The 14,037-nt window shown below is 47.0% G+C and overlaps 2 protein-coding genes across 3 annotated transcripts in view; both read right to left on the reverse strand.

The window, feature by feature from the left end:
• Positions 1–2,661, reverse strand: part of LOC135899710 (streptococcal hemagglutinin-like) — a 93,771-nt gene extending 91,110 nt beyond the window's left edge. For both annotated transcript variants that reach the window (XM_065429033.1, XM_065429032.1), the window contains exons 1-2: positions 2,543–2,661; positions 2,294–2,449 (exon numbers count right to left, since the gene is read on the reverse strand). In XM_065429033.1, the coding sequence (XP_065285105.1) occupies positions 2,294–2,449; positions 2,543–2,616 (230 nt within the window). In that variant the 5' untranslated portion in view covers positions 2,617–2,661. The remainder of the gene's footprint in view (positions 1–2,293; positions 2,450–2,542) is intronic.
• Positions 2,662–11,906: 9,245 nt separating this feature from the next.
• Positions 11,907–14,037, reverse strand: part of CCT4 (chaperonin containing TCP1 subunit 4) — a 44,579-nt gene continuing 42,448 nt past the window's right edge. Inside the window, exons 8-9 of the mRNA XM_065428982.1 lie at positions 13,194–13,428; positions 11,907–12,190 (exon numbers count right to left, since the gene is read on the reverse strand). Coding sequence (XP_065285054.1) covers positions 12,059–12,190; positions 13,194–13,428 — 367 coding nt within the window. The 3' untranslated portion in view covers positions 11,907–12,058. The remainder of the gene's footprint in view (positions 12,191–13,193; positions 13,429–14,037) is intronic.

The raw sequence follows: 14,037 nt of genomic DNA on the forward strand, positions 1-14,037 counted from the left end.
CAAAACCACGATTTCATTATGAGGTACGCCATAGTGGGGGACTCGGGAATGATTTGTACCATCAGGCGTTCTAACCTGCACCTAAATCTAAGTAGGCCGACGTTTTCGCATTTCATCATCATCATCAGCTTGGGTACGCCCACTGCAGTACAAATGCCTTCTCCAACTACCCCGGTCATTTCGCATTTCGCCCCCATGTAAATGCGGCCGCCGTGGCCAGAAAAAACCAGCCATTTTTATCGCAACTGATGGGTTTATGTGGCATAATAAAAATAAGGGGAGCGTAGGCACACTCTTAATGGCGCTCCAAATAACTTCCACTAAGTCGAAATGTGTTTGCAAATATGCTCCACTTAGTGGCATTTATGACGAACGAGATGCAGATGTTTCATTGCGTAATCCGAGTGAGTACTCATTTTTATTTATTTTTTTTACTTCGAACATCGTTCAATAAGGCTTCGACTGAGGCTGGTTCGAACACTTCGAACACTTTTATAAAAAGCTATAAAGATTGCTCGCATCACGTCCCTACAGATGAATTGTCTACCTAGGCGGACATCAGTTCTAAGAAAAATCTAATAAATCAATTAGGTTTTTGACAAACCGCCCCTGTGAATACCTCAAGACAAAAGCCACACAAGCGCACTGCACCGCACCACTTCAAGCCAGCAGGAGCAAACTTGCAGCCCATGTGGCACCTGCTGGTGCGTAGGCGTTGAGCTAAGGACCGGCGACGCAAAGCTCGCGCGTCCCGTAAAGGCCGATCCACACGACGGACCAAATGGCTCTTTTGGACCGCGGTCCGCGCATCGCGTGATAGGACGTCACCAGTTCGTGCGTACCGCCGTTGGCCCGCGCAAGACCGCGGCCCTCGCGGTCCAACAAATCGCCGAGGCTTTTCCCGCTTACGTTTTGGCGGCGGACCGCATGCAAACCGCAGCGATTTTGGTTTAGCCAACGAATGTTGTCCGGCAACAGAGTGTCTTCAGCCAAATCCAATCCAGTTTTCGGCTCAGCAAAAGCCAGTCAAGCCAGTCGTTTCATGTCCGCCGTTCCGCGTACACGTGCGTGCAGCAGATATATTTTTTAAACACCGTGTCCTCTTGGAGTGACGAGGAGGTTTTTCCATTTTGTATACCTCGTTGAGCAGTTCCCGGCTTTGTGGGACTCGAGCCGGAATGATAACAATGATAACACTCTGGCCGAGAGTGTAGCTGGTTGATCTGCTCTGTCGTCTGCTATGGCGGTCCGCCGTGTGGATGTGCTATGCGCCGGACCGGACCGCGCCGGGCCGTAACGTCGCATCACGTGACCGAGCGGCCCGCAGACTTGGTCCGTCGTGTGGATGGCCTTAATGGGAGCCTGCCGGTGAACATTAACAAGTTCCGTTCACAACTTGACTGAGCCCGAACCTGCCGCGGTATTCCACTGGCTATGCCGTTGCCCTGCTGAGTTCGAGGCCTCGCGTTCAATCCCGTCCGCGGCGGCCGCGGGGGGCAGAATGGAACAAAAAAAAAACGCTCGTGTACCGCGCATAGGGGTGAACTTTGAAGAACCCCAGCAGGACAAAATTGATCCGGAGTTGCCCGTTGCGGCATGCCTCACAATCATATCGTGGTTGTGGCACATAAAACCCCGAAATTACATTACATTATTTTTTTTTCGTGCCTAAGCGCACCGATGTAGACGAATCACATCGTGAGGCGTGTTGCCATGTTGATGGTGCATCTTGGGTATTCGTGTCACCTCACACTATTCGAAACGCACTTCGTGTGCGCTTTTCGTCGCCTGTGACCACACAGCAGTCTATAGACGAAATCGATGTCTTCTCGAGCGTTGATGGGACAATTATAACTAAACTACTCCCATACAATTACGCAGGCGTATCACTTGATAATCTGGGTGAATACGTTATCATTTGCGAGTTAACATCGAAAATTATTGAAGGCGACGAGTAATATAATGCATAAGAGGGGTCTCAGGAGGATACAATGGGACACCATGTGACTGTCTGGTACTACATCTTAGGATACCAGGGCACATAGTCTGGCTTTGTCTGGTACCACATCTTAGAGTACAAGGGGACAGCGTCTGACTTTGTCTAGTACTACATTTCAGGATACCACAGGACATCGTCTGACTTTGTTTACTACTGCACCATAGCGTACAACGGGATATCGTCGGCCTTTGTGTAGTAGTACAACTTCGGATACAACGGGACACCTTCTAACTTTGTCTAGTACTTCATCTTAGGATGCCACGGGACATCGTCTGGCTTTGTGCAGTACCGCACCTTGTGCAAATGAGACCATCGGCGCACTGGGCGTCGTGAGTGCAGGCGCCGCCCAAGCCCAAACCGGCACTGCTGATCCGGGGCCGGTCCAGAGCAGGGCGGTACAGCTCTTCCTTCGGGGTCCGCGGCACCTCCTCAGTGAGCTCCACGAAAGGCCTGCGGGAAGAATCGCACAAAGACGGTTGCTACTGCTGCAGGCATTTCGAATGGTGGGGACCACATCGCACTTTCTGCTGGAAGACTACTCACTCGAAGACAAGCCTGTGAGCCAGAGTAAGATGCAGAAGGCCCAGCAGAAGACAGCACGTCGCCTGCAAAGACATCTTGATTTCTTCGTCGTCTTCTTCGCTTTTCTTCACGCTGGTCCCACTGGGCGCGCTCATACGCTCGATTCACCGCGTCACGGTTTGCTTATCGAGTAAAGTACTGACCACAGAAGGCCCAACGTATCATCTTTGATACGCTGAAGCAAAGCTTCAGTTGTGAATTGTTCTGGAAACGCATAATTGATAATAGATTACTACGTACTAATTAATTTGGCACAAATAATCAATGCCATTTTCTTTTAGAGCTGATGTAATCCCCATGGCCAGAACGCAAGCGGAATAGAACGTGGCATTCTCCACTCTCTACACTCTGTCTAAACATCAATATTTCCGCATTACATTCCCCGTCATATTGAGCTATATAGTATATATCACTGTAAAGAAAGAGAGAGAGAGAGCTGTGCGATAGGACGCCTGATGATGTTGATGATGACTTCTGCATATATGGTGCTAAATGGTGCTGATGGTGGTAATAGTTGAAGAGCCTTAATTGATTGGTGTTTCTTTCTTTTCAGGCAAAGCCGAAGGCATCTGCAAGCAGCCAGTCATTCCAATTATCAATCAATCCTTCCTCTAGTCAGTCCACTTCTAGTGTCTATGCTGAAGTGATCAGCGCAAGAGTGGACACGGGACACTAAAAAGGCGACAAGGACAAGCGCAAACTTCCAACTGATGTTCATTACAAAAAGGTATGTGTATATACTTTCACGCAGTTGATCATAATCAAGGGGCTTTCAGCTGTACCACCTTAACCATTGCAGCACCAATGCTTAGAAGATGTAGTCCTGCAGAATCTTCTAGATTTCTCGTATTGGGTCCTCACAAAAGCCGATGAGTCACCAGACTTTTTGATCAACATCATGTGCACAGATGGAGCCAATTTTTGTAGAAAGGCCTAGGTTAATTTGCATAATGCACACTATTGGAGGAACTCCAATCTACACCGGGTAAAGCGCAATCGACACCAGTGCCAGTGGTCACTCAATGTGTGGTTCGGAATTTACGCCGGTGCTATGGGCACCCTGCAATGAAGTTTGCCTGTACATGTCGCGCCACCTAGCAGCGGCGATGAGCGTCCGCGGCTAGGCCCTCACCGTCATTTCTTCATTGCCCGTGGTGCGCTCAGGCCCGCCTTGAAGCCTGCTTTTCCAATTTTCCGATGGATTCACCGCGGCCTCTTGGCAGCACCTTCGTGAGAAGGGTGAGCAAAAAGAGCAAGCGCAGATACTGCTGCGTTAAGGATTTTCAGAACCGCGAAGGGGATATCGGCATCAAATTAATTGTACCGCTTCACTTCAAAACCGGGGGAAGCAACCCGGCGGCTGAAGGGAATCGTCGCAGTTCGTGTCGGTCTTGCGAATTTCTGTTAAACTAACTAAGGCGTAGATGCAAAAACAAGGAAAAAATTTTGAAAAGAACCAGTGGCATCCGTAAAAATACACAATAAAGCGTCAACTGCATAAACACGCGTGAACTGATTCCCGCTGTTGTAAATCAGTTTTGATAGTTGTTTAGCTCGTCTTGCTCCAAAACAAACGCGCAGTGGTTGTTAAAGAGACACTAAAGTGAAAAATGACTACTTCAGCATCAGTAAATAACCGTTCTACAACACCAAAAACACCGCTCTTAATACGATAAGACGTTTGGTAAGCCAGAAAAAGCGCGAGGACGAAATACGGCCGGGTGGCTACGCCTACTTACGTTCCCGCACCTGGGGGCTGTGACGTCTTGGATATTGATGGCATCTTCTAGGTCCTACTAATTATATATAGCGGTACAGATTGACTACATTGTGTTCTAAAGGAACCAAATAATAAACATAGCAAGTTTCGGGAACCTTTATTCAGCCAACGAGGCCCAAATGCGAAAACATACTTTGGAATCCCTGACGTCATGCTGACGTACCGGCGCTGGGGTTTCGGCGCGAAATTCGAATACTGATACTTGGACCTTCATTTTCTCATCTAATAATCAAACTATTTTATGCGAAGCATATTACGAGAGCTCAACCCAGCTCCTCAGGCGCGGCGGTGTCGCCATGAAATCACGTGACACCGTGACGTCACGACAGAGGAGAAGTGGCTTTGGCTCAACCCTTGCAAGACGGGCTGGGTGGGAATCGAACCAGGATCTCCGGAGTGTGGGACGGAGACGCTACCACTGAGCCACGAGTACGATGCTTCAAAGCGGTACAAAAGCGCCTCTAGTGAATGCGGTGTTGCCTTAGAAACGAGCTGTTTCTAAGGCGTGCGTCTCTTGCTCAGGCGCACATTTCGTTGCCGCGCCGAACGCTGCTTTGCTCGACGCTCACCGCGTCCAATGCGGGGCGCGTAGTCGCTGCCCTGTAGCCCATTGTCTTACACCCCTTGGCGGGTCGACGGGAACGCTGTCGCGTTCCACTCTTGAAGGCGAAGAAGTAATGCATGAGTTGTTTCTTCGTCTAGCCGAACCAAATATAGCCAAGCAACAGCAGTTCACCAGGCTAAACAGTGGTTCAACAACTAAAATAAAGGCTAGTATGCTTCGCATCCTGGGCTTAACCTTACCTAAGCCACAGCTATTTTTTTTAATGACGGCCTGCAGGGTTCTCAAACAATGATTCATTAGTCTCAACTGATTTATTGCTTCGCTTTAGTGTCCCTTTAAGTGTCAAATCTAGCTTCCTAAGCGCTCCTCGTTGGAGCTTTGTACGCGCTGTGCTTCTTCCTGCGCCAATCAAGATGCGAATGCTGGAACCGCGGTGGCGACGTTTTCTCGCGCTTTGAACAACAGAACTAAAGTTGGAGTACACTGCAGCCCACGTAGAGTATTCGAAAATTAGCATTTCCCTCGCGCATGCAAACGCATATTTGTTCAGTCTTCACGTTGTTTAGTCTCAGCTGATTGCTCTCTCTGACGCTTCAGCGGTAATGCTCTCTCACATTCGAGCCCGAACAACAATACCAGAATGCTCGAGGCACCTTGTCAACGGAGAAAAAAGCACTTACCTGTCAATTCGCCAAAACCTCTACAATTGTGAGGTGCAAAGCACGCTCCAAGTAATGAAGCGACAAATGAAAGTTCAAAGACGTCCACGGCAGTATTTACTCACTAAAGTGGTATAAAATAATGATTTGTTAAATCACTTTGAATGAATTATGAATGAATGAATTTTATTCCCCTTTTAAGAGTGGGGAGGAGCTTTGACTTCGACGTCGTAAAGATGCTTGCTTTGTTGTGACTAATACTTCGCGACCTGCGGTGGTTGCTTAATGGCTATGGTGTTGGGCTGCTAAGCACGAGGTCGCGGGATTAAATCCCGGCACGGCGGCCGAATTTCGATGGGATCGAAATACTAAAACACCCGCGTAATTAGGTTTAGATCCACGTTAAAAAGAACCCTAGGTGGTCCAAATTATTCCTGAGTCTCCCACCACGGCATGCCTCCTAATCAGATCGTGGTTTTGGCACCTAAGACACCATGCTATTTAAGCACCTCGCTGTGATGTCCGTGCTGTTTACTTCTTTGACCCGATATACGTAGTTGTAGTTGTAAATTTGACGTCCTTTCTCAAGCGTCGGTGGTCCAAAATGGGCCTCGATGTTTTCGATTGCCTTAAAACCGCAATTTAGAACGTCCGTCAGGTTTCAAACGAGCGCCGCAAAAGCATGCTTCCGTAGCAGTGGCCGCCTCGGTGTTTCGCGCAACTGACACGGTGGCGCTGACGGCTGAGCCGATTTAAAGTCCCCTAAAGCCGATTGCTGTGTCGCCTGACCATTGCAGTACAGAGGCTAGAAAACCTTCTAGCCTCTGTACTGCAATGGTCAGCTAGAAAACCTTCTAGCCTCTATAATTGCAGGGAGCCCATAATCGGTCCCATCTTCTTTGATCACACACCGACTGAACAGTGTCACATGGATGAAATCCATGTCACGTTGAATCTATGACGTTACATATACGGACGTTTTCCACTTCTGTGGTATGAGCAAGATGGAGCACCAGCACATAGCAGCAGCCGAGCACGAAACTGGCTGGATGCGACATTTCATGCGCAATAGATTGGAAGGCACTGGCCTGTAAATGGCCATGGCCGGCTAGAATTTACCTCTCTCCGCTCAATTTCTTTCTTGGGGGTTATGTGAAAGATCGTGCTTACATGATCGAGATGGACGTCATGATTAGCTCAAGACAAAGATAACTGATGTCTACCATAGAATTCGAACGTTAGAAGAAAGCCACTGAAGATGTGATAAAGCGGACTCAGTACTGCATAGCTGCGGAAGGCGACCTATGCGAACACGTCCTCTATGCAGCAGCTGGTGTTCAACGGCGCTTATGAATTCATAGATAATAAGGGCACACTTAAATCTGATGTGCTTTTTTCTTTTGTGCAGGCGTCCCGATTGCCAATTAGGTTAATTTAGAAGAGGTTATTTACTTTCTTGAGCGCATTGGTTTTGCCTTTTCCGGTCTGACCCGCCGCGGTTGCTCAGTGGCTATGGTGTTGGGCTGCTGAGCACGAGGTCGCGGGATCGAATCCCGGCCACGGCGGCCGCATTTCGATGGGGGCGAAATGCGAAAACACCCGTGTGCTTAGATTTAGGTGCACGTTAAAGAACCCCAGGTGGTCAAAATTTCCGGAGTCCTCCACTACGGCGTGCCTCATAATCAGAAAGTGGTTTTGGCACGTAAAACCCCAAATATTATTATTATTATTTTCCGGTCTGTTTATTTCGCTTTTATTTTATGCCACGAAACTGTTTTTGCAGCACGTATACACTCTCATGAAAAATAACACCGTCACTTTAATTTGGCTTTAATCCGAAGCAAGTTTCTGCCGTGAAATATAGCTGCGCGCGCACTCTGTCGATACGGTGCGAGCAAAGCCGGGATTTTGAAACGTGCTCTGCCTATTGCATTGCTTTTCGCGTTTCGTGCGTGGTCAGAGCAGCACTTCGGCCGCGTTATCAAGGGGCTTTTGAATTATCACTGTGATCAGCCGGCCTTGAGAGACAGATAATAAGTGTGACTTAGAGAGGAAGGAATAGCTGCAAAGCCGCGAAACCTGCTGCTGGTGCTCATGTCGTACCATTATCAAGATGATGCCCGCCGGGTATGCGACAGGCAGTGGAGTTGCTTTCAATCAGCTTATCTGAGGGCGCTGCTTTATGATGCGGGTGGGAGCGTAGTCACTTCGTATTTTTAACATTTCGGGAGGTTTGTTTGCCAGTCGGAAAAAAATTGCACGCAAATAGTACGTCGCTGAAAGCACACAGCAGTTCGACGTCATTTGGGGGTGCCTACACATGCCTCATTGCCACTTTGATAATTAGGACAGTAATTCTCGAATTAGATAATTATTTGGAATTGTTGAATTAATTTTCAGGAACGAAATATTTGCTGGCGGCTGCTCCACAGTACTGGAAACAATATGCATCAGGTTTCCTTCGAGTAACGCAACTGCTTTAGGTGCACGATGGTTCAGACACCCTGTATAATTCACTCAGTAACTCAAATGAGGTCAAGTCGGATTCACTCTAAATCAGAATCAACAGCAGCCATGCACAGGAGCGCTTATACTTGGACTCACAGAAAAAGAAAGAAAAAAAAAGACAGGGAGAGGCTGCAGTTTCACTGGAAAGGAGAAGCAGTTTTAGTGATATTGAAGTATACAACAATTAAACGAAGGAACATTACGCCACCGGGAGACGCCAGATTCTTGGTGGTGGGAGAGGACTCGATCAGGCTGTGAAATTGAACAGTCTCCTACTATAAGGTATTGTGAATTCTCATATAAAGCCATATAAAGCCATGGAGCCTATGGATCTGCCTGTACGTAGAATGCGAATGGTCGATAGAGGGCAACGTTCATGGCAGGTCAATAGTCGAAGATATATCCTTAAAGGTTCGCACGACAGATAAGCGTTTATAGGAGGTACACGTGCTTCAGCAATCACGCCTTTTGTCGAAGTGTAGCGTGGCAGACCAAGACATGTTCTCAGAGCTTGAGCTAGTAAGCTGTCCAGTTTACGTATGCAGGAGGGGCGAATCTTTGTAATAACCGGTAAACTCTATCGTGGGTACCCTACGAAAAGCGATTCATATAGCTTGAGCAATGATCTCTGATGGACCGCACTTCATGCCTGCTCATATTTAAGGATGTGTATGAAGCTGCTTAATTTGGACTTGAGCATCAACACTTGCTTAGGCCAGGACAAGTTTCGGTCAGTCATCACTCCTAGAAATCTGTGGCTGCGCCGTTAATCGTAATCTGGTAGCCGTGCATCACCTTGCGAGTAAATGGAAGGGCCGCACACTTTGCAGGTGCCAATTGTAGATGTCGCTGCTGCAAACACTTCGTAGTGACCGACACTGTACATTGCAGTCTTGCACGAAAATGTGGCTGCGAAACACCAGGAGCCCATATGCAGGTATCATCAGCGTATAGGCTCATGGTTGCAGTCTCTGGCACTATATCAGCGAGTCTAATAAGGGTTATATTGAGCAGTGTAGGGCTGAGTACGCCTCCTTGAGGAACACCATGGCTGATTTGATGACGACTGGTCTCCCCGTCTGTCGTCGTAAATATGGTGCGGCCTGTAAGGTATTCAGTAACCAGTGAAACATCCTACCTCCAATTTCAAGCTCCTCAAGTGCGTCAAGAATAATGTCATGCAACACATTGTCATATGCACCTGTGACGTCCAAAAATAGTGCCCCTGACAAGCGTCGACGCTTCTTATCCAGTTCGATGGTTGACACCTAGTCAATCATGCTGTCTATGGAGGATCTTCCTTTGCGAAAACCCGTCATGTCTGAGTAAAGGTTGTACTTTTCGAGAAACCACTCTAACCTCGTCAGCACCATTCTCTCCATGATCTTGCCCACGCAGCTTGCCAGGGCAACAGGTCTGTTGGAATATATCGCATGAGGTGTCTTGCCAGGCTTCAGAAGCGCCAAGACTGGTTTTCTATTTCTCTGGCACAGTGCCCGAGCTCCACGGTGCATTGAAGTGGGAGAGAACAGCGCATGCGTCTTACCCCAGAGAACGTTGATCTTTGAGATAGAGCCAGTGCAGCGTTTAGTTCTTGCATTGTGAACATGATGTCAAGACGGTCGTATGTGGATGGTGGGGCTTCCACACTTCTTTTGCATCAGACGAGTGCGGTGGCAAACGTGAATATTCATACCCAGACACCTTTCCACCTTCTACCACGTCCGTGAGGCTCGGTGACCAGGAAAAATATGAACAAATCATTAAAGACCAGGAGAAAGCGCCGCATGCCTTGAATAAGCAAGATGCGAGCAAATCTTTTGTTGAGAACGCTTTGTTGAATTAAGCACACAGTTCAGACACACTAAGTCCTGAGGGCTCATTTACAATTTAACATATATTCTATTTAGTTGTTTCAAAGAAAAACTCTTAGTAGACGCCATTCTTGTTGGCAACTGTACTAGCATAGTTCACAAGCGGTAATTTGGTAAATTTGGGTTCTGCAGCTAGAATAAACGTCTACACTCCATACATGAGCTGCAACGCTGTGGAGGCTAGAGATACTTTATGCAGTGGCTGCGTTCGCACTTATTAGAAATAGCTCGGTGTTTCTCAATCCAATTTTCGTGAAAATTCTCTTTGTGCAAGCTCCGTTCTGAATTAAAAAAGAATGTACCCTTACAAGCAAACAAACGATGTACTCATACGGCTGCTAACAAGTTGCCTTAAATCAATTTGCTTTTTGTTGTTTTTTAATTGCAGCCCGTTGCGGGAGCCTCACATGCATGCTCGCACGAGAAAATGCCTCCTGGCACGCAGCGCAGCATAGACGGGAACGCGCGGAGTGATCATTTTTGGTGACCGGACTTCTTGCATAGCTTCCACAGCGCTGCACCTCATGCATGAAACGGAGATGTTACATCTTGCCCTAAAGGCTGCCATAAAGTATTAGTACCTACCAATAAAGATTTGCACTCAATGTTCGATGAATTAAATAAAAGCTAGTGCAAGATGCTACAGGCTATGTTTAACTAAAATCAACCCTCAGCGAATAGTATTTACCGTGTGCTAGCTATAGTATAAAACGACTGAACTAGGGCACGTGTGCTGCGGTTCGCATTCAACACCAAAAGTGATAGACGAATAAATTAAAACCAGGTCAAGCAAAGCCCAGTCATAAATGAGCGAGATCAGTTTGTTATTATATGCTTTGCTCGAAGTTACATGCATATACGTGAACAAGATCACGCACTAACCCGGTTCCCAGACAGGATGTCTGGGAACCGGCCTCATTCTCAATATTTTTTTACTTAACTGCCTGCTGGAAAATGCACGTCAAAAGCATCACGCAATCACAGTCGCTCGACCTTAAGCTCATGTCGACGATCGCAGCACCAGACGTTTAAAATATGTTGATTGCGATACATGGCAAAAAACAACAAAAGCAAGGCAGACCACTGCTCCACTGCAATCCCAGTAGAGGCAACGAAGATACAGGCACGTGTGGCTTTAGCTAGTGTACGTCAGTGGCACCATCCCTCTGTGGAAACGACCAATAGAGAGAAGGAAAAGCGACGACCGTTCACAACCAGCACATCGAAATTCGATTTAACCACTTTTTCTGCGCATTAGTTGGCTACCGGCTCGGATAGTAGTGGCTGCGATACCGATTTTTCTAGATGGCGCTAGCTATGCACTATATCATATTCAGTTACAAACTCGCACATATTTTAAAATCCTCGAATCAGTCCACCCTAGAGTTTTGCGATCATTTGAAAAAAGCTATCGGCCTAGATTCCAATAAATACGGTATTGTCTTAATCAGTGGTCATCATGACAAAAGGTATACACACATTTACATATGGAAGGACACTTAAGCTTTACCTTTGAGTGGAATGCAAAATCAAAGATACCCAACTGTTTTGATGCTTCCTTGCAAATGCAGCTTATGCAACTGTAATGTTTTCCTAGAAACGCTGGTGGCAGGTGCTATGCACGAAGACGAGCTTTGTTTTTTTTTTTCACGGTGTTTCAAGGAACGGAAGGCCACACCACTCCTGCTTTTAGACAGACCTCAAACTGCAGCCAGAAAATCGGTGTGTATTTGAGTTTCCCCGTAGCAGAATTACATTTTCTCATGTATTCAAATTACAATCCGACGCTATCATGTCTGTAGGTCTTGTGTAAGTCGTACTTAGCAAATTTTTCCACGCGTTCTACTTTCCAAAATTCAATTAGTAGTTAACTAATGTCTGTGTGCCACATGGAGGGAAATAAACGAGCATCTTCATAGGCATACAAAACACGCAGGAAAATAGTTCAGAAAGCGCTTTTATTTAGCGAAGCCCGGCCCTTGTTGATGGGCTCGCCACAAAATGTCTTGCTTTCTTCTTGGCTTCGGGTGAGAGACGAAGAGGCAGAGCCCAGCTGCTGCCTGGCCGATGTGTTGATGGTGTTTTTGCAAGTCAGCGCACGGTCTGGACAATGTCGTCTATTTTGAGGATGCTGCGCACGGTCTCGGCCGCCAGAGTGATGGCGCTCACAGATACCAGCAGGGGCTGCACCACATTCTCCTCCAGGATGTTGGTCACAGAGCCCTGCGTATTAGTAAATTTGTGAGCACAGCAGTCTGCAGCGCAGGTGTCAAATGCAACCTAGTTTATATGACACCAAATTCGAGGCTAGGGCGATACATTATGCAGCCAGTGCGCACACTCATCAGAAAACTTGCATCACAGATCACCGTGGAGACTCATAGGGGTCCTAAGGCGAAACGGCAAAAGTCATCACATACATGTGTGTGGCTGGCATCGCAGCTGCCCTTAACAAATACCAATGCAGCAATGAGGCGTTTGTGCAAGGTCTTCTCTTGATTACTAGAAAGATATCTGGTGCCAACGTTGCAGCAGAAAAGTACGGTAGTGATCAAAACTTTACACTACGGCCTTAAACATGTTGTAGCTTGCTTTGCACATTCTTGAACTAAGCCTCACAACTTCCAATGATTGTAAATGCTGCCATGCGACTATATTTTAGAGCCGCTTGCTGCAGGTTTAACTACATTGAAAGTTATTCACCTAACCTTGCTGCTGGTGCAAAGCACCAGATTTTTATCTCAGCTATCAATGAATTAATTCGAAAAATTCTTGCGGCAGAACACTTTCTAGAGGACACGCAAATACTTCCAGCGTATAATCGAAATTTGCTATGTCACCTAGTGAGGGGCCCTTTAAAACTAAATTTGAAGTACGTGGATCTCTATGGGCATTTCAAGGGATATTCGTTTAACTAATTATACCTATTTCATCAGAATGAGGATTGAGTGTTCCATCTCACATTTTCTCATAATGCTATTAACAAAAAAAATTTCCGTAACCCACCTTTACACGAAGTGTCAGCTCAAGCCAAGCCTGTGGTATAGCTGCAGTAGCTTTTGAGCAACACTCCGTATTTTCCCTTCAACTGGCTAAAGGCAATAAGCAGCATACTTTGCAGAAGCAGTGAAATTTTAATAAGACAATGGTCCATTACATTTCCACACTAGCCTGTGTGAAGAAATTACAAACACAGCAACCCGAAAGAACTTGTCTCGAGACATACCTTGCGCACGTTGATGCCAGCATCACGTTCTCCCTGCGCGTGCCTGTTGCGGAGCTCTGTGACGGTGGCAATTGGGTGCAGGCCGGCATTCTCGGCCAGCGTGTAGGGCACCACCTCCAGGGCCTCGGCAAAGGCCCGCACACAGTGGGCCTCCAGGCCCCGCAGGGTGCGCGCCCGCTCGCCGAGCCGCAGTGACATTTCCATCTCGGGAGCTCCTCCTCCCGCTATCAAAGCCCTGCACAAGTGGAACAGACGGCAACCACATGAGCTCCAACTATTACGCAGTTTGAAACTGGATGGTGTCTAAAACGCGGCGGCTGTAACGCATTTCCAGCTCCCAGGGGCAGGACTGCTTAAAGTCATTTTGCAGCATGTTTGGAGCAAACTAAATTTCATGTTGGAAATATTTTGAGCAGATAAAATATCATTTTGAAGCAATTAGCAGCGGGCCAATCTGAATTTTGGTGAAATGATGGAATATGGCAGCACGAACTTCGAAACCACAATGAAACACAGAATAAGCCAACACGAAGTGTGCGTTGTAGGTGTAGCGTACTAGAAAATGGAAGAGTAGGTTGAGCGGCAGCACGGAGCATGCTTTTCTGCAAAGCCAAAAATGTCACTGGTACGATGATCAAACTATATATTCCTGTGCCAACGCTAATGATTATAGCTGAAAATATTCTCAAATTACGTGGTCCAATTGATGCTGTAACACAATTTTGGGGTCACCATATGTCACCCCAGACCCACAAAGCCGCAATAAATTGGTGGTGTAACTTAACACTACCCCAACCTGTTTTCATTGCGATAGCAATTATAGGGCCTCTCCAGCGCATTTCTG

This window comes from Dermacentor albipictus, chromosome 7 (assembly GCF_038994185.2).
Source record: "Dermacentor albipictus isolate Rhodes 1998 colony chromosome 7, USDA_Dalb.pri_finalv2, whole genome shotgun sequence".
Lineage (NCBI taxonomy): Eukaryota > Metazoa > Arthropoda > Arachnida > Ixodida > Ixodidae > Dermacentor > Dermacentor albipictus.